This window comes from Scleropages formosus, chromosome 17 (genome assembly GCF_900964775.1).
Source record: "Scleropages formosus chromosome 17, fSclFor1.1, whole genome shotgun sequence".
Taxonomy (NCBI): Eukaryota; Metazoa; Chordata; class Actinopteri; order Osteoglossiformes; family Osteoglossidae; genus Scleropages; species Scleropages formosus.
The window spans coordinates 10,282,202-10,302,568 of NC_041822.1; the positions used below are offsets into that span (position 1 = coordinate 10,282,202).

Consider the following 20,367-nt stretch of genomic DNA (forward strand, 5'->3'; position numbering starts at 1 on the left):
CTGGAACATAAGCACTGGGCTGGACTATATAACACACGCACTTCCGCCCACTGGTACTTCCGCGCACTCGCAGTGTGTGCGTGATATTGCGCACGCGCAGCTTGACGGGCCACAACCGGGTCCGAGTCATCCCACCGCCGGGGCGATATGGCTGCGAGTGGACGCGTCGCTATTTGGCAGCCGGGCTTCCTCTGGCCCGCGCTGTTGCTTCTTCTTCTTCTCGTGATGCCGCTGCGAGGGGTTCGAGGTGCTCGGCTGTACTCCGAGGAGGACCCCCTGACGATCTTGACGAGTGACACACTGAAGGAAACGCTACGGAACTCGTCCACCGCCTGGTTGATTCAGTTCTACTCGTCGTGGTGCGGACACTGTATTCAGTACTCGCCGACGTGGAAGGCACTGGCCGGAGATGTGAAAGGTGCGAAGGTGGTGCTCTCGCTTCGTCCGGGTCCTGGGAGGGTTTCCCGCCTCTGCCTGGTTCCGAGTCTCGAGCTCTGCCGCAGAGACTGCATGTTTTGTCTGCTGTCCTGTTAGTAGAAGCGAGCCGGCTGACGTAAACGTGAATTTGAGTGACGAGTAGTTATGAAATATTAGTTCAGCTCCAAGTTTACATTCATTGTATATTTATTTTTTTAACGGAAGTGTAATTTCTTGTTGCTTAAGACTTAAGTTAACCTGTTGTTCACAACGTGTGATGGCTGGTCCTCCTCGAACTGCTGCTGCCAGTGCTGTGTGTGTGTGATGCTATTCTCTGTCTTTCTTTTGTTTTGTAAGTAACGACTAAGTACTGTGTGATGTTTAGCGAAACTTTTGCCTTTTTTTTTTTAAATTTTAAAAGAAAGTCAATGTGAAAACCATAAAACAACATGTACTAGTGCTCAGGTTCTTCCCTCAGTTGCCACTGTGGCCTGGTGGTCGCTGTGACTGACAGACTTTCTACACTGTGTGTTTGTTGTTGTTGTAAGCCTTTATTTAGTTCATTTAATCATTCCTTTGTTCAAGGCAACGTACAGTGTCAAACGAGCCACTTTAAATGGTCTACTTATTATGGTCAGTGGGGCTTTATATTTGCTTTGTTCACTTCAGTCTACTTTTGTTTTCTCATTATGTGAGATTTTTTTTCAGTTCTGGAGGCTTCCTGAAGTTAGTATGAATGTTGCTTTTAGTTTTACTGCAGTTTATAATTATAGTTAAAATTATGTTCTACATTGAGCGATGTTTGTGACTGTGGTTAACCCAGGCTCGCTGTGTGCTTGAGAATGGCATCCAAAGTATTTACAAGCTAAGCGTATCTGAGGACTTGTGTATGTAGTGCTGTACTCCCTGGATTGATACAACAATAAATCATTTTGCTGTTGATTTTTGACATCTTGTAGTTATTCTTAGATAATAGCAATGCAAAGTCTTTTCTTTCTCTAGCCAGCACTGGGCTGGAAATCTATACAGTCCTAGGAAAGTCTGTAGTGTGGCATGGCTTTCTGTTGTCATTTTTCATCTGGGCTTTCAATTCTGGGACTTGTGTGGTGGCCTGTGGTGTCTTGTCTTTAACCAGGACCATTTTTTAGACACCCCAATGCAGCACATAATTCCCTTAGCCAATATTTGTCATCATCCTTTGTTGAGGGTAACACTACTGTGTGTTGCATTGAACTAAATGCCATTATTTCAATGGGTTTGTTATGCTCAGTTTTATAGTAAGTACACTCTTACTATAGAAATTCTTCAATTATTGGGCTATACGAACTTAGCGGTTAAGGTTTTCACCTTTCAGTCTTCAGTTTGAGTTTGAATCCCACTCTTGCTGTAGTGCTCTTGTACCACTCTTGCTGAAGCTTTCTTTTTATTGGGTAAATTAAACCTTGAAGACGTAACCAGAATTTTAGGTCCTCGCTTTTGTTTTCTCTTAAATTCTCATCCAGCTGAACTCCTAGTCTAGTTGAAGATTTAGTCTGATGATACTTCTGAACATCCACTGCTTGAAGGAGCAGGGCTGTTGAGTGCATGTAATCTGCACCCTTGACTCCTGGGCATGCATTGAGATGTGCATGAAGGAAGCAGGCCTATACAGAGGTTTTGTAAGCCCATTTTACTGCTTTTGATATTTCTTTCTTGTGTCCTGCATCAAAGAGTGTGCTTTCAGCTGCCAAGTGGTGCATGACCTGTTGATGCCTCTGGCCACATCTGGGCAGAAATTAGGGTTTGTTTGTGCTTCTGAGACCACCACAGCAAAGCTTTTGCTGCTCTGGGGCACTTTTGGGTTCTTTTCCTTTACTGTGTTAGTCTCAGCAAGGAGCTGAGACAGTATCAGACAATGGAACAAAATAACAGGCATTGTGCTCTAGTATCTTTCACAGAAATAGCTGCGTTTTTGTCTTAGTAATTTATAACGGCTTTCAAATATAATGAAAGCTGAATTTTTAGGATGTTGTTAGTGGCACTCTTTAAATGCTATTGTGTGTATATGCTGTTATAGCTCTGTGTTGTTCAGAAATGGGTAATTTAATCTGTTACCTTAAAGGTTTCAATAAACCAAGAAATATTTGTCAGGTGATCTGATATTTCAGAAGTATACCAGTTTCTGTTTTCACCTACATTTTCTTTTATACTGTATTGTTTTGTAATACTCCTGTATATTGCTGAATGCAAGTTACCTGTGTTTCTTTGCCCAGCCAATAGCCGTGAGACACACTGACAGAATCGGAGTCTAGGACTGCCATAATTCGAAAACCATGTGTGAGTTGGTAATCAATAACAAGATGAGGAATGTTGCACATATGAAAGGGATTAATCAGCCAGAAACCACCATTGAGTAGTAATTTATGAGAAGAATGCATTTCTGTATTCAGTAATTTGAAATTAGACTTTGAAATTTGTTTTAATGTAGTTCAAAGTTTTAAAATTTTACTTTTTTAAACTTACTGTAGCTATAGCCAAGTTTTTACATAACTTTACCTGTTAGTAGATGAAGGGGAACCTGTATCGAGTTTATTATTGACTCCAGATATTAAAGCTAATTGAAAGTGGCCAGAAGTTAAACACTATGATATCAGCATCTGGCCTTTAATAGGAGGTTGTGGCGGGGGGTTGTATATATTTTTTTTTTTTCTTTACTTGTAGTTTTACTGTTTAATTCTAAGTCAGGGGTTTTTACAGAATCTCCCCTGTGAATAAATGGAGGGACATCTATTTTTTGATTGTGAACTACTAGTGAAAATGACTTGTTATAAGTTGTCATTGACTTGTTATACTTGTCATTTTACAAACACACTTCTACTTTTGATACACGTGAGGCATAGGGCCTGGATGTGTGTGTCTATCTAGAAAGTTTATTCAGAAAAGTGGAATCCTCTTCCACAGTAACCTTGTTCGTATGCAGATTTTTCTTTGTTTTTTCAACTGAGTTGTCTTTGAATGTTCCCCTCCCCCCTCCTCTAAGGAGCATTGTTTTTTCAAGCTAAAGAGGATTGAAATATTTTGTGTGATTGGGAGTGATGCTTATTGGGAGTTTACTAATAGTATACTTAATTCTGTACCCTCTTTCAGGCTCTACATCTTTGACAGTTTACCCATTTAAGCTTACATAGGAATATCTTATGTGTTTTGTATTTGAGGATGGTAAACATGCTGGCAACTGGATTTCCTCCAGGAGTAGTTTGACCAGCTCCCCATTCTTGACTGAGTTCCCCATATTAGTGAGGAAGGCTGTTCTTTCAGAGCATGGCGAAGAATGGGTCAAGGATTGAATGCCGGTGGTTTCAACTGTTTGACATTCCTATAGTTGAGTCAGTCCACAAGTTCAGTTGGCATTATACATGTGCATACTGGATTATTAGACAGTGTTTTTACAAAGATTTGCCCTCTCCTTTGTCACATTGACCACTTATGTCTAGCAGATTGGGTATTGATGCCAGGTTAATTGTTAGTTTTGTTTAATAATTTTTGATGGTACTGTAGGAATTGAAAGTTTTATTGCTCAATGGATTAAGAATGTCTGAGTTGGTTGGTGGTCGTCTTAGGGACTTGGGAAGCACAGCCACAACTTTTCTGAAGGCCTTTGTGAGCTCAAGCTGTTGTCTGGCTGGCTCGTGAGTGACCGCCCGCCAGCTGTTATTTCCTCAGTGGGGGTCAGCAGGCTCCTTTGTCCCACCATGACCCCAGCCTGCATTCCCCCACTGTGCCCGCAGTTCTTTTTTTAGTAGAGGGACAGGTGGAGAACAACAGCATGAGAGGACACCCAAAGCTAGAAGCCCCCCCACCTCCTCCTTTTCATTAAACTTGTATGTTTAGAAGGGGAAAAAACCTTTCTTTTCACATTCTTACTGTTGAAAAGCTGTCCATCTGCTGCTCTGCTTGGTTGTTTCGTTTGTTTTTGTGTGTGCCATGGCTGTCTAGTCAGGTAGAGGATTATTGGTCCTTCCAGAAAAGGAATGTTAATGTCATTTGGCGTAAATTCTATTTATATTGATTGCACACACTGATTTTCTTGTTGATGGCTTTTCAGTCCTGAGGACAAATGTTGTTTGGCAGTTGCGTTAGCTAACTAGCCAGTCTTTTTTTTTTTTTTTTTTTTTTTTTTTTTTGTTTAAAAAAAAAAAAAAAAAACCAAGTTTAGCATAACTTATGTTAACCTAACTCCTGTTCTGCTTTTAATATTAAAATTTCTGTCTACCTGTCATTGGAACCCTAATTTATTGTAAACAATTTAGTCTTTGGCTTCAATAAGGAGTTCATGAATCAGGCTAAGACTGACAGCATGGCAGTATAAGCTTTAAACTGAATGTATATTTTGACTAGAAAACGGTAAAGTAACAGATAAATCACAAATTGTGGAACAACTGCATGTACCACTGTATTTTAATATGGTTTTAGAAATACGTATGCACACATCTGATTTGTGGTGGAATAGTAATATCCAACTTGTAGTGGATAATACATAGATCTGTTTTTATGTAACCATTTGCTCTTATGGCACTTGACAATGTTGACAAATTTAACAAAAGAGAACATTAATTCTGCGATTATATCAATTATATCACTAACATGGGGGTAAAACAGAGTGGAATAAGTAGTTTGTGAAGTAATATATTTTGTATTCCAGGGTGTTTTTATTCTTCAATAAGTTTACCCTTATCACTTACTGAAAGTATAATTATGCTGTGCTCAAGGGATGTCTAAACTTTTTTTGGGCAAGGGCCAAAATCATAATTGTCAACAGGTTCGATGGCAATCTCTTTGAAAATTGCAAGAGACCTATTATATGAAAAAAGACATATATAATTGTCATTTATCTGATATATAGATGGATAGCTGATATTTCTCCAGTGATACATAATTCTTGTAAAAAAGTCCCACAAAGGTTGAAAGAGAAATTGACTGCAGTAACAGTAATATTACGTGAAATTTGACTCTTTTGTATTTAGTGTTCTCAACCCTTGTAGCTAACTCATCAATTCACTTTAACCAGTGATTCTGAAAGGGAGGATATGCTAGTAAAAAGAAATTGCTGTCCCAAAAGTTTATTTTTTTTAGTTTGGATACCTTGTCTTCTCAAAACTGGCCTTAAAATGTGTCACATGTAAATACACATTTCAGACTGGTTCTAACATATTTCTTAAGAACTGAAACCAGTTTACTGCATATCAGATTAGTCCTTTGCACTTGTCCTGCATTTGTCAAGTTTTCCTAATTCTCAAGCTGCCTGTGTTCATCCCTCGGATTCAGGTAAATATAAAAAGAGTAACTCATAATTAGAGTTGGAGTCTTTAAATCGCAACATAAGAGAGCCACCTAGGGAAAAACAAAAAAACAGTAGTGCCACTGAGGATGACTAAGCTGCCACTGAGTTTCTAAATGGGGATATTAGGTCCAACTGTGCGGTTTTGTCTCTTGCCACTACTGGCTGAGGCGGATTTTCTTAACTATAACGGCATTATCACAGTATTCAGAAGAATTTATGGTAGGTACAGTATATTAATCTACAAATGTTCTCACAGGCTATATTACATGAAATGGTGGGCCTGCAGGCTACAATTTGCACACCCCTGCATTATGGCCTTTTTTCAAAATGCCGGAAGACATACTGTACATGTAGAGAAAAACAAGGTTTACCGTTACTGAATATAGTGTTTTCTTAAATTTCTCTTTCATGTTTCTTAGACTGGGAACAAGCCATCAGGATAGGGGTGCTGGACTGTGCTCATGAGAAAAACTTTGAAATCTGTAAGGAATTTGGAATCCACTTCTATCCAACATTCCGGGTATGTATTACAGGTAGAGGGATTATTTATGCTGTGTGTGCATGTAAATTAATTCATCAGTATTTTTCAATCAGTTGCAGGAAGGTGAACTTACTATATGCCAGCCTATTATTGATTCTGAGGTTTAGAAATGCATGATTGACTTGTTTTGGGGAAACACTGCTACAGCAATGTAAAGATAATCTGCAGTTAACCTTTAGTAGACTCATGGACAACGTAGATTCTAAAATTATTTCTTTTTTAAACAGTATTTCAAAGCTCATAGCAGTTCATCCGACATTGGCAAAACATACAGAGGTGAGTCTTCTTTATAAATGACTATCTTGAAAATTCAAAATGGTAATATAGTAAATCTGTGGAAATACTGTAAGACAGTCACTCCACTGAATGGAAAATAATCTTCTTGACAGTTTAGTTTTTGCATATCTGTTTATTGTAAATAACAATAGTACCACATGACAGGTTGTTTAATGCTGTATTGTAGGTACGTTCAACTGGGTTTTTATTGTCATTCCTCTATATAGCTTGTATACAGTAGAACAAAATGTTGTTTCTCCGGGACCATGGTGCAACACAGAACAGTACGCAAGGCTACGTAAAATACAAATACACAACAGTGGGAGACAAATATAGGACAATATACAGAACAGAATAGTAGATACACATCACAATAAATTCACAGGACATGGGCTGTAAACTGTTCTTTAGTGTAGCAGCAATAAGTATTAAGTCGCAACAAAAAACAAGTATCTGATGCAGCTTTGTAAAGTGCAGGTGTACAGTGGTATTAAGTCATGCTGGGTTAACTGTATGACTTTGCCAGGTGAGCATTAGGAGGCAGCAGGGTGTTGAGTAAAAGCAAGTAAGTGTTCAACCTCAATGATGTTTATCCCAGAAGTATTAATTATAATAACTGTAAGTGTTGAATGCCATATTCTTCAATCATAGGGTTTTTTTTTTTTTCTCTCTCCCCCTCAGGAGCAGACCGAGAGCTGCAAACTGTGAGACAACTGATGGTGAACTTCCTCCAGAACCACACAAGAGATGACTGGCCTGCAGGATGCCCCCCACTGGAGCCAGCAAGGTACTTCATGCATGCGGTTATTTATTCAGTGTGTGTACAAATTAAATATCTGTCTTATTTTGTCACCAGATGACTAATTTATCCTGTCTACGGGAGTACGGTAGATGGACATAACATGTAACAGTTTCTAAAATGCAAACATGTAGTCTTCTGCTTAACACAGATCAGCTGATATTCTGTCTCTCATGGGGCTGAAGACAGACCACTACACTGCAGTCATTATTGAGGATGAAGATTCTTATGTCGGTCGAGAAGTATGGCTATTTTTATTTTACTGACATTTTGAATGATTGATAGCTGCTCCTATGATATCTGATGCACTTTGAATTAGCTCCATTATATTTTGTGAATTTGTTTTTGTTCATCTCAGGGGTGACAAAGCAGTTGTATTTTTTGCTTCCTTTCGCCCTTAGGTGATTCTGGACCTGATGGCATATGATGGTGTGATTGTGAGGAGAGTACTAAATACAGAGAGAACCTTCATGGAGAAGCTAGGGATCAGTTCTGTTCCTGCAGCCTACCTGTTCCGGCCTAACGGAACACACAAACTCATGGATGTGTATGTGAATAACACAAACCTAGAGAGTCTTGAAAATCTCACTTGAAAAGAGTTACACAAGTAGTGGGAGTATCACTGAATTGCGCTACCCTGTATTCTGAGATTTAACCACTTAAAAGGGTTTTCAGACAATTTTGTTAAGTATTTCACCGGAATATCCATGCTTAATGTCAGTTATGGCATTTTGGTTCTGGACTGGTAGCAGATGTATGGTGTATATGATAGACCATTAACAGCGTGTTTTATTTTAAAAGAAACTTTTTTTTTTTTTTTTTTTAAATGGTTGCAATACAAATTGTTCAGACTGCCAATTCAGGGAAAATATACTCTAAATCTATATGGGTGCTGTGCTTTTGAGAGTATGTTAAAGTTTCTTAGATTAATTTTTTGTGTACTTCAAAGTTTGTTCAGTCAGTGAGTAAATTAAACTGAAGCTGATAATTCTTTTACATGAAAACTGAAAGTTTACCTCATCTTAATGTTGAGGTGCTGAGAAGCTCAGTTTCTGTCAAAGTACTGTCAGTTGTAATAATAGTATAGTAACACCAGTATATTGGTAAACAGTTTTAACTTGTCTTTGAACACCCATACCTTGATCTCATTTGGTAACAGTATGGTTATGTATGTCTATACCGTGAGAATGAACACATGTTTCTCTGTCCATTTTGCAGCACAGCCTTGACTAGGGCAAGATTCCTGAAATTGCTCTAGGGAAATCTGTCATCCTATAAACACAAACCCTTTGATAATAGCTTTTTCTGCATGCATGCATGATAGATTTAGACCACTTTGCCTCTGTCATTAGAATTTAGGCAAAGGCATTATGATTTCTCATAGCTTGCTTTAGCTTTTTATGACCTCAGTTAAGAAATTAAAATTCTGCATCCACATTAGGCCTCATCAGGGTCTTTTCCGCAGATTCAGTGAAAACTGGGACTTCTAATATCTGGGTGCAGCTACTTTTTTCCATTAAGTCGTTTTTTATGTTTTGCAGAACCCCCCCCCCCTTTTTTTTTTTTTAAATCCACTTACCTGCTGCAAATGACTGAAATGTGGCACTCTCCCAAATGTGAACAGTATTTGTTCTTGTGATCTGGAGAAAGAATGCTTGGTCCTTTACTTTTTGCCTTACTGCTTGCCTGTACTCTTCCCTGGGAGACAGCTCTCCATTCTCTGCTTCTCATCATAAACAGGCAGAAGAGCTTGCGATTCTTCTTCTCGTCCTTCCTCAAGCTCCTGCCTGGGGTGCGCAGGAAGCAGGGCCCCTCTGCACTGGAGAATGCAGGTGGAAGCAGGGGGCAGGATTCGGTAGAGGTGTGGAAGGAGTTTGACAAGTGAGTTTCTGTCCTGTCTTAATTATCACTGCACCTTTCTTGTAATGCACATATTTGTTGTGCATTTCTTCAGTGGTCACAGGTATGCAGTAATCTGTCCTGATGCTTTAACATGTTAGAACAATATCATTGACCTTTGCTGTGGGCAAACCTTGGGACAGTCTTCAGCCCAAAACACTACATGACATGGCACATCCTTAGTCATTTAGCCACTTGATTTTTTTTTTTTTTTTTTATTTTTTATTTTTTATTTAATAATAAAAACTTAAGTTGTATACAGGCAGTCCCTGGATTACGAAAAACTTTCATGTCCTTAGCCTGTCTTTGTCGGATTTTGACGTAAGTTGGAACGGTTAGGTATGGTGGGTATCTAATGTCAGTTTGTCAAATGTTGGTCTTAGTATATTGTATGTCATGTGCCTTTATATTCATAAAAAACAAAGAAACACTTCTGAATACACTAAAATGTCTTTAACAATACAATGTAACGATAACTACAGTACTATAATGGAGAGAGAGACATAGAAAGAGATAATAAATGTTACTACTTTCATGATGAACAGAGGACACAGAGGAGGCTGGACCCAAGTGCAGGATTGTTTATTCAGAATCAAAGGACTAGACGTGTTCTTGTGGTCGGGGATGGGTGAATTGTTGGTTGATCGGCAAACTCACGGAGGCGAGGATCCGAAATCGTGGCCGAGGGACACAGCAGGCGCTCATTACCAAAGAGACATGGAGTGGAACTCAGGGATGATAAGGGGACGGGAAGGATTTGGAAGAGCAAAGTGAGGTGGGTTTGAGTACAAAGTGAGGAGTGACATTCTGCAACAGGGAAGAAGTTAAGAAGTGTCTTTTATAGTCGAGTGCTCCGGTTGAAACTGCTGGTTGAGGTGCGGGGCGTGGTCAAGACAACTGTAGTATTTAGAGAGTGTGTGTGCATGCGCTCACATGCAAAACATTAAAGAAACTTTTAATGTTCGCTTTTCCAACGTCCGTTGGGATTTCATCTTTTTCTGATAGCTTTATTATTTCCACTTTAGTTTCAGTCATGATTGTTTTCCTTTTCTTGAATGCATCATCATCACAGACGAGACAATTAACAGCAATGTGGTCCAACTGAAAAGAACGAAGTCTGTCCTACTTCGGGCTCACGTGCCCACGAGCGGACAAACAGCTGAAGACGCGCAATGTTTTGAAGCAGGTTGCAAAGTAGCGCCCGTTTATTTCAAACCATCCTATGTAACTCAGATTTTGAATATATTTTTAATTATGAAGTTAGGGGTGACAAATTAACTTCCAGTCAATAAGGGAGTGATTCGTTGCTACGGGTTCTACGTAAGTCGGACGTTCATAACCTGGGGACTGCCTGTACACATAATTACTGTTCACATTTTAGTGCTATCATACCAGGCATTACCTAATACATCTTCCTGTATTGGAAGCATGCGCTCTAAGATAGTCTGGCTGAAAGCAAAATAGTCAACTCTAGCATGACAGGAGTACATTTGTGTTATTGCTAGATTAGAAATTATCTTACTTTTTATCTCAGCCTTCTGCCACCACAGAGCCGTCCGGACACCAGAGACCAGTGTTCACTGGGAGGATTAGGACACAAGAACAAGCAGCGTGTTTTGTTCCAAATCCTCAAGTTTATTGTGTGTTCACATAGATTATATACTATTTTGCAGAACAAAGAAATAAGTTTTCATTGGTTTAAAAAGTGAGTCAGGGTCTAGGGACAGAACCACAAAAGGTAATGTTAAGCAACAGAACACTGTGATTGATTATACATATAGAGGATATATAATACTTCAGTCACATCCGTTGGCCCTTTTACCTTTAACAAAGAGAGAGAAGTTAAAACAAGAATTCCAACATGCACTCAACATTCTTGACAGGTCTGACACAAACCAGAAGAACAGGGAGGACAGAGAGGTCAAGGTAGAGAAGAGACAAGAGCTAGTTATTTCTCACAGTTATGAATTGATTATTTTCAAATGGAATTCAAGGAACTGGAGCAGGTTTCCTGCTTCATATTCTTGTTATTTTGAATTTAACAGATGTAGCAGTGGGGAATATGACTACAGATTTATCTTTTGGTTCAAGCTAATGTTACACCGTGGTTTTTGCACCATTTGTATAGCATAACATACTCAGATATTTCAGTGTGTAGTTATATTAGTGGCCAGCAGGGGACTCCCTTACAAATTTTCTTGAACAATTACTATTTTCACTTGCTGCACGTGTGAAACTGTATTTAAGCATCAGAATTAGTCACATCTATTGCAAAAACTGAAAATTAAGTCCATTAATATGAAAGACAAGATCTCATCTATCTGGTGTGTGCATATATAATATATATATATTATATATACACACACACACTAGTCATTTCTAATATTTTTCTAAATGGTTAATCTTATCCTATGTGTTTCAGTTGATGTTGTGGAATGGGAGTTATTGTATAAAGCAATTTTGATGACAAAACTCAAATTTTTATGCAAATGCATTGATGTTTCCATCAGTTCTGTTGAGTGGCTTTCAGTCTTCAGGACTCGCTTAGTTTTTCATTCATAGTTTTTCCCTGGGAAAGTTAGGGTGCTGTTTCTGTTCTTAAAATATGCATATTTGTGTTTCAGGTCCAAAGTGTACATGGCAGACATGGAGTCCGGTTTGCATTACCTGTTCAGAGTAGAGCTGGCCAGCCACCAGACCCTAGAGGGAGAGGAGCTGAAGACCTTCAAGGATTTTGTTACAGTTGTTGCCAAGGTATCTGTCACTTGTAGGCAGGGTTCCTCCTACAGCTATGATGACATCGGGACCTTTCAGAATCAAAACGGAAAAACTTGAGTTAATTTTGCTAACCAGTATGTTTTGTTGGAAGTGGGGCAGAAAAAATACAGCATGCATCAATTTTTTTCAAACATTTTAAGTAATTCACTAGTAACAAATTTTTTTTTTTTTTTTTAAAAGTGTAAAAGCACATCTTAAATCAGGATTGTTTTCACCAACAAGTGGCAGCCTTCATGGGGAAGTAAAGAATCTCATTGCAAATTAATGTAACAGGGTCTTATCCTTCCTTGGCCTCTTTTTATTTGAAGAAAGTATCCTGCCTAATCTGAGAGGTTGAGGCATTCGCCTGCAAAAGGGCTGCAGTTTTACTGGCCACATACCAAGTCTGTTAACCTCAGAGAAGTAGAACTGGGCTGGTTTGTATTGGGGACATGCCGAAACAACATGTTTTCTGGTAAAGCGGTATGATTCTTGGCCTACTTACAGAGGGCAAAACGAGGGCATTCCCTGTCTAGAGGCTAGGGGATTAAAGGTGCCCACTCCATTCCACTTGGGGATTTCACTCTGATACCAGACACTTAAGATTTGCCAAGGATTAAGATAAAGCCCAGAATGAAAGCAACTTGAATCTGTGTGGGTGGGGATGGTTATGCAATATTAATATAGCCTAGCCTATATAACTTTTCAGTTCCCAGTTCTGGCCTGATCATTCAGATTCAAGGCCCAAATTTTAATCCCACCTCCTTTGACCAAGATACTTTGAATTTCTCTAGTTAAAATTGCCCAGCTGCATAAATGGATAAGTCATTGTAAGCAGCTTAAAACTGAAGTCATTTTGGGGAAAAAAAAAATCAGCTAAATTAAATAAATGCAGCTGTAAATGTAAGACACCTCAGTCTAGTTTCTAATTTTATTTATTTATTTTTTTTAAACTTTTGTCTGCCATTTTGGAGAAGTTTGACATTTTGTTTGAATAGTGTGTTTTTTTGCTCCATATTAAGAGTTGTCTCCTCCCCCCCCACAGCTGTTTCCAGGTCGACAATCTGTAGTAAAGTTGCTAGAGACCCTGTTAGAGTGGCTGGTCAGTCTGCCCCTTGAAAGAATCCCATATGATGCAATCCTAGACCTTGTCAATAACAAGATGAGGGTAAGTTGTAGTTAGCAGGGGAGTGGTTTACTCATAGTTTTCTCTTGGTACTTCATGTATATCTTGTTTCGTATTGTTGTGTGGAAACAACTTTGCATAGCAACAGTTTGATCTTAACTTCCACTTGACATCGCCAGTTCCCAACATGCTAGTTCTGTTTTCAGAACCTGACTCTTAACTGTTTTGAACTAAAGTATGCTCCACAATGAATGAGCACTAATATCAGTGCTAACTGAAATGATTAAAATAGGCATATAAAAAAAATTAGACTTTGCATCTAAGGTATGGCCAGTAAGAAACGTATAATCATCTATTGTTGAATACCAGATATCTGGGATGTTCCTGAGTGAGAAGTTGCAATGGGTGGGCTGCCAGGGCAGCCGACCAGAGTTGAGAGGGTACCCCTGCTCGCTGTGGACTCTCTTTCACACACTTACTGTCCAGGCCTCCCTTCGACCAGATGCTTTAGCCAATACTGGTAAGAATCCTTCAGTCCAGCACCTTTTATCTCATACACCAAAGAGCAGAAAGAACTGTAAAATAATTTCGCTTTTTTTGCCTTTTATTGGATAATTTGTCAAATATCCAGAGCAAGAATGATCACAGAAGTAATGTCTACCAATAACTTTCATTTTTAAACAGAATCCATAGTATTGAATAAATTGTTTTTCAATTTGTAGAACAGAGGTCAACTGGGAAATGATGACAGATAATAGTGACAGTGATAAATGCAGGCTTTTAAACACTTGATCTCCCTGATCTTTGTGGCAGCTCATTTGCCTGCCATATTCTGACACAGAGATTGATTAATAAATAAATAAATAAAACAGTAATTTTGGAGTAGAGCAATAACATCCATCATTAAAATAGTTTGCCGCTTTATACGTGTTCTGTATCCATCTTTTGGCAGCTCAGCCTCTACAAGAACATTGGAACAAATGCCCCATCAATATTCTACTGCAAAATATGATGGGCCATTTATTTGAACAGTTTCGCCTAGTCATTCTGTTGAAGGGGCTGTAATTAATCTTTAAATTTTAGCAAGTTTTTTTTTTTTAAATGTACACCTTGTGAGAATTGCAATTCAGGTGCTTTGTGTTGTCAAATCAAGTAAAAAATCTTACAACTGCATAACTTTTTTCTAAGCTGTTTAGCTTCAGATATTTGATATGTATCTGTTTCCTTCTGTTGAAGGAAGCTCTTCATATGCAAGATGATTCTTTTATACAGAATTTTTAGAGTTCCTGGTATTCTTTTAATGTTGTGGTACTTAAGCATGCTGCATTTTTGCAACTATGGAAGTTTTTCCTGTACTGGTGGTGGTTTGAGGTTTGGTTTTAACTGCATGGAGATTTGACTGCCCACTTATCTCTGCCAGGGTTAGAAGAAGATCCTTTGGCGGTGTTGCAGACAATGCGTAGGTACATCAGAAGCTTCTTTGGCTGCCGGGAGTGTGGTCAGCACTTTGAGGCTATGGCCAAGGAGTCCCTTGAGCAGGTCAAGTCCTTGGATGAGGCAGTGTTATGGCTGTGGAGGAAACACAACCAGGTCAACAGCAGGCTGGCAGGTGAAGTGGTGCTCTGTTTTCTCACATAGCCTAAAAATGACTATCCAAACCCTTTTAAAGTACAACAGGACATACTGTTTTTCTGTTCAGAATCTGACGGTTCAGGATAACGAAAGTATTTGCAATGATTGCATAAGACAATATAGGTCAGCAGGTGTGAGCTATGAAGTTTCACTTTTTCAACTGAAACTGGTGAACTAGGGTGGACCTTAAATTAAGCTCCATGTGTCATGTAAATTAGTCAGAAATCCACTTTATTGTGTAATCTATAGGGATACTTAAAACACAAATGCAATGTTCAATAATAGGACGACTTTTGTTTTTGCAAACCTCTCGCATTCATGTTATAGTATTAGTGTAGAATAATATACATACTGTTGTAAGATATGTGGATGCTCTGTGGTATTTTTGTGTTGCACTATTACTTCCGCTTTCATTTCTAAATCAGGTTCTTTTTCTGCCCCACCAAAATACTCAAGTTTTTGCTTTCTAGAAGGAACTTGAATCACAAATTAACCATCTTGTAAATAAAACATTTTTGTAAATGCAGCTGTTGATACACACCGACCGCACCAGTATAACTATGGGTGCGTTGCTGTAGGGCCTCCAGGTGTTACCATACAGCAGGTGAAGAAGTTATGCTTAAATATTGTGATTAAATGTCAGGACTGGGAAATAATATTATAAGGTTGAGTAGTTAAGATCATGTTAAGTTGCCTGTATCATGAATCGGGGCTGGGGAGGAGTGAATTTTAAATGTAGTTCAGAAAAAACACATTCATTTGATGTAATCTGTTGTGACAGTGACCTTTTAACAAACATTTCACCTCGCTGAGGAAGCACTAGCATTCAGTCTCACCTTATGATTTGTACTCTGTTGGTAACTGTGGAAAGTGAGAGGAAACCAGTTTCAACACTTCCCTGCTGCTGTAGGGATGACCCTGTGCTCACTGGTGAAGCCTGGCAGTTGGAGGCCTTCAAACAATGAGAGCTGTTGCTCTGAGGCCAGACCCCATGGGCCTTCCCACGTGGGACTTACTTTGGTTTTATTTGAGCATTCAGTTCCAGGGCCTCATTACCAGGAACGATTTACATACATTTACATTTATTTACTTAGCAGACACTTTTCTCCAAAGCAACCTCAGATGAACTCTATGTAGTGTTGTCAGCGTATGCACCGTATTCACCAAGGTGACTTACACTGCTAGATACGCTGCTTACAATGGGTCACTCATCCATACATCAGTGGAACACACTCTCTCTGTTACTCACACACTATGGGGGAACCTGAACAGCATGTCTTTGGTCTGAGAGGAAACTGGGAGAACATGCAAACTCCACACAGACTTAAGTGGGGATCAAACCCATGTCCTCTCGCACCACCCAGGCGCTGCGAGACAGCAGTGCTAATCACTGTGCCGCCCCACTTGTGGGCAATTGCATATGCTATTTTAATTACTGGATGTATGTATTCACTTGACAAGTTGGTTGCATTTTGGGTGCTGTCAGGTACCATAGAACTTAAAGTTGCTACCTCTGAACTGGGAAGAACCCAGGTTTAAATTCCACCTCCTGTTGTAGTGCTCTAGGCTGTTATACTTGCCCTGAATTGCTCCAGTATAAATTATCCTGCTGTATAAATGGGTAATTAGGTGTTACTTCACATAGTAATTGACTTGGAGATGTGTGAACCAAATAAATAAAATTGTAGTGTCTTTCTGTTTTTGCTGAATCAGCTGACCAAAAGTTTTAGGAAATGTCACACAAATCCATTTTCGTTAATTTTCTTATTCTATCATAGAACCACTGCTAGAAATGTGAAACCCGATTTGAGCTGAGCGCTGTAGGTAATATTTATATTTTGGTAGCATTTTTTTTTAGTGTTAAAAGGAATTGAAGATGGTGTAATGTGAAGGAGGGTACAAATTATCCACCTCAGAAGTTTTATTGGTTGTGGCAGCTGCAGAATGGTCACATACAGACACTTAAAAGCACAGTACATGTAGTACAGCCTGATGCATATTGATATACAGTGGGTTTAAACTTTCTGCTGTCGTTATATCACCTTTTTGTGTATTATGTGAAACAAGCAAATTGCAATTTGTGGGCTTCAATCCAAATAGCTGTTCAGCTGCATCTGGAAAATTTAGTTTTTCTTCTAGGCATGCACATTTTTTCACCTTTAGTAGTGCATCATATATTAGCTAGTGGAAAGCCTTTGGGTATTGTTACATTTGCAGAATGAAAGAAGACTTTGCCAAAATCTTTTGTAAGCCTTCATTAATATGTATGGTGGAAGACTGTGACATTGTCTTTTTAGTAGCATTTGGTTGTGAATTGCTCTATCTCAAGTCACAGTAAGCCATAAATATTTGGCATGGCTTGGCATTCAATATTATCAAGCTGTAATATGTACTTCATTCATTTAAATAATGTATTTATATAATTGGATCTAATGAATGAACACAGTTCTTTCATGTTAATCAGGCTTTTGGAAATTAAGAACATATATTTTGAAGTAGGAAAAAATGCATGGTTTTATATAGTTGCACTAAATGAGTGTCGATAGTGAATTATTTGTATAATGAAATACTACCACTGTCCAATAGTTGTCTGTGTTAATGTGTGTTTTGTTCATATTGATTTCTGAAACAGTAAATGTGAGATTGTGTTCAACATTTTTACTGAAGTCCAAAAAGTCACCTAGACAATGTTCATCCCAAACTCTCCTAGATTAAACGGTTAATTTTTGGATTTCACTTTTCCATGGTTTTTCTTTTACATTAATATAGTATCTACAGAAGATGTGTGGATTCATATACAAATGAATTTAAAATGTAACATTGCCGCACTGAGTTTTGCCCTACCTATATCTCCAACCCCCACAACCTAAATCCTCTGTAGGTGCACTGAGCGAGGACCCCCACTTCCCAAAGACTCAGTGGCCAACCCCTGACCTGTGTCCAGCTTGCCATGAAGAGCAGGAGGGCCTTCATGTTTGGAATGAAAACAAAGTACTTGCTTTTCTAAAGCAACATTACAGTAGTGGCAACATTTCCCCCAAGTACACCAGCAGCAATAGCCCAGACATGCTGCCAATCCAGGACAAAAATGCAGGACTGTCATCAGATGAAAAACCCCAGGGTAACCAGGGTGGTTCTCTTGCCCCTGGTGGCTTCCCCACACGTGAGAGACAGCATGGTCTGGATGTACCCAGAGAAGCAAGTGTGAATGCCCGCAAGGAGCCTAAGCCCAGCATGACTTTCCTGGTTCTTGGATTTTCCAGCCTGGACATGAGTCTGTGTGTGCTCCTGTATGCATTCTCCTGTGTTTTCCTCATGCTCATGTTCTTCTTCTTTCGCATTCGGTCAAAGAGGTGGAAGGTTAGGTACAACCGTCTCTATGTATAGCAGTTTGACATCTGGCGATGCGGACTATGGAAAGGCTGAGAGACAGGAACTCCAGCTTTTTTGTGCAAAGCAAACACATTGAAGGAATCGTGATCTTTAATGTGGTGGTCGGACCTACACCAGATGAAGGATTTCTCGCAAGCTGTGGTAGGATGTGTCTTGCAGCCACAGACCTAGTTGTGATGTCAGGGACTTCTCAGTATGATTGTTTCTGAAAAATGACAGCAAAGAAAAGGTACACTTTTAGAATGAATGTTTTTCAAAAATCATAAGTAGAACTGGCATTAAATTACAGGCATTTTTTGAATCCCAGTGAAAAAAACAGTAGCAGAAACGTCCTTTATTTTTCACATTTGTCAGCAATCTTGATGTGCTCATCTTCCATTCAAGCTTCTACTTTTGATGCTTACAGATAGTGTTTCCATTCTCTAGTTAACCAAAACTGCTTTGGTCATGTAAGGTGTGTGTGTGTGTGTGTTTTTGTTTTTTAAAAAAAAACCTATTGATGTGATCTGTGGGGCTTCTTACATCTGTATCCTGCGAGTGAAATGGGTTGTCTTCTGTCTGGTTAATTGTTCTATAGTATAGTCCATTTTTGTTGCACAGTCAATTATGTGAAGTATAAATTGGCTCAAACCTAGCAGGACCAATTAAAGCTAAGCTGTACTGTAGAGGAGAGCCCCATAAGGCCGTTTGGTTTGGGGTAGACAGTCTGGATTAATCAAGTGTTTCACTTTACCTCTGATGTGCACATCAAAGTCATCTGAAAAGGTAATTTCAGCAACCGTTTGACTTGAAATTTGAAATGCATTTTTCATTAAGTGAGGAGTAGAAACATAATGAAATCATTGCTATTGTAATTTTTGTTATACCTGTTTATGATACAGTGAAGTTTACCAGTGATCTAGTTGCCTTATAAGTGTACTTTGAAGGGATTTAATTTTCAATTTATTTATGAATCATTCATAGAAATAGGAATGTTTTGAGGGGGAATCTTATTTCCCCCATGTCACTAGTGGATTAAAAATAGTTAATCAAAAATGATTGATTAGATGAAATGGAATTCATATATTGTCAGTCTTGGCTATATTACAGTTTTAAGGCCTCTACTGACTTGGTTGGATTAGGTTTGCTGAAAACCTTTATTCTGTTGTACATTTTGTTGGTAAACCACATCTGAATGCAGGCCTTGGCATGTGTGGTTACAGCAGGGATGTGTTAGGTTTATTTTAATGAACTTTATCAGGGTCATCAGTGCGAGTCTAATATTGTTTTGAATGGCACTGGTCTGTGTAGCACCTTATGTCCAGGGAGAGTGACCCCCCCCCCCCCCCACCCCTTTCCTAATATGCAGTTCTCTGAAAGTGCAACAACTGTGGGGTGAGTCAATCAGTCCAGAAGTACAGGTTTTAGTCTAGTTTGTGCTGCCATAATGCTACATGTTTCTGCTGGGTCATATTGAGCATCATCAGTTTGCACTCCAAATGTGAATTAACATGGCTGATTCTGACTTTGAACGAATGGAAAGATGTCCTGTCCTAGGCTAACTTCTTACTTGGAACATCACTGATAAACTCCATGTGCAAAGCCATAAATAAGGCCTTGCTTCGTTTTTCTTTAAGCAGGATGCATTTAGGGTTATGTGCATTTCTTTTAAGATTTGACTGAATAGCAAATGTGTTGTAACAGGGATGAGGCTTTGCATTGGATTTAATTTATTGATTACACATTAATTACTTGATGTAAAGCACAAAGGGCAAAATTCAGCTACACATCAGTCTTTTTCTTTAAGAAAAGTTTACTGTAACATGCAAAGTAATTCGTTCCTGACTTAATTTTGTCTTTGCTTTAGTCTAAAATGGTAGCTTTTGAGACATTTTGTGTACATTTACTATAGAAGTAATGTCACCTTGTGGTTTACGTCAACATCTTCCTAGTATTGCCGTCTTTAATTTTGAAGCATGTGGACCTTGATTTATTTGGATTAAGTTGTAAAGTAAGAAACACAGATCACTCCAGTGTTTCAGTTTTCTGAGAATATGTATTTGTTTCAAAAAAAAAAAAAAAAATCATAAAAAAATCACATTATGGTGGCCTTTTTGGAGCTGCTTCACCTTATCTCCTTTGGGGTAAGATGTTCCTATATTGTAACTTATTTTAAGTCAAGCATTGTGTGGGTGTGAATTTTTCTTTTGATGGAATTTTAACATTTT

General features: G+C 38.8%; 1 protein-coding gene across 1 annotated transcript; it reads left to right on the forward strand.

Moving 5' to 3' along the window:
- The first annotated feature begins 100 nt into the window (after positions 1-100).
- qsox2 (quiescin Q6 sulfhydryl oxidase 2) lies at positions 101-18,630 on the forward strand. Its single transcript, XM_018759484.2, has 12 exons — positions 101-418; positions 6,157-6,257; positions 6,506-6,554; positions 7,236-7,341; positions 7,505-7,595; positions 7,755-7,900; positions 9,094-9,234; positions 11,877-12,006; positions 13,055-13,177; positions 13,505-13,655; positions 14,556-14,744; positions 17,649-18,630. The coding sequence occupies exons 1-12, from the start codon at positions 148-150 to the stop codon at positions 18,152-18,154; spliced, it is 2,004 nt and encodes a 667-aa protein (XP_018615000.1). The 5' UTR covers positions 101-147; the 3' UTR covers positions 18,155-18,630.
- Positions 18,631-20,367: the final 1,737 nt, after the last annotated feature.

Bases quoted from the DNA above. Each gene is read 5' to 3' on its own strand.
- qsox2 (XM_018759484.2), top strand. From the start codon at position 148: ATGGCTGCGAGTGGACGCGTCGCTATTTGGCAGCCGGGCTTCCTCTGG. The intron at 419-6,156 runs GTGCGAAGGTGG...CATGTTTCTTAG, and splicing joins ACTGGCCGGAGATGTGAAAG to ACTGGGAACAAGCCATCAGG. The intron at 6,258-6,505 runs GTATGTATTACA...TTTTTTAAACAG, and splicing joins ACTTCTATCCAACATTCCGG to TATTTCAAAGCTCATAGCAG.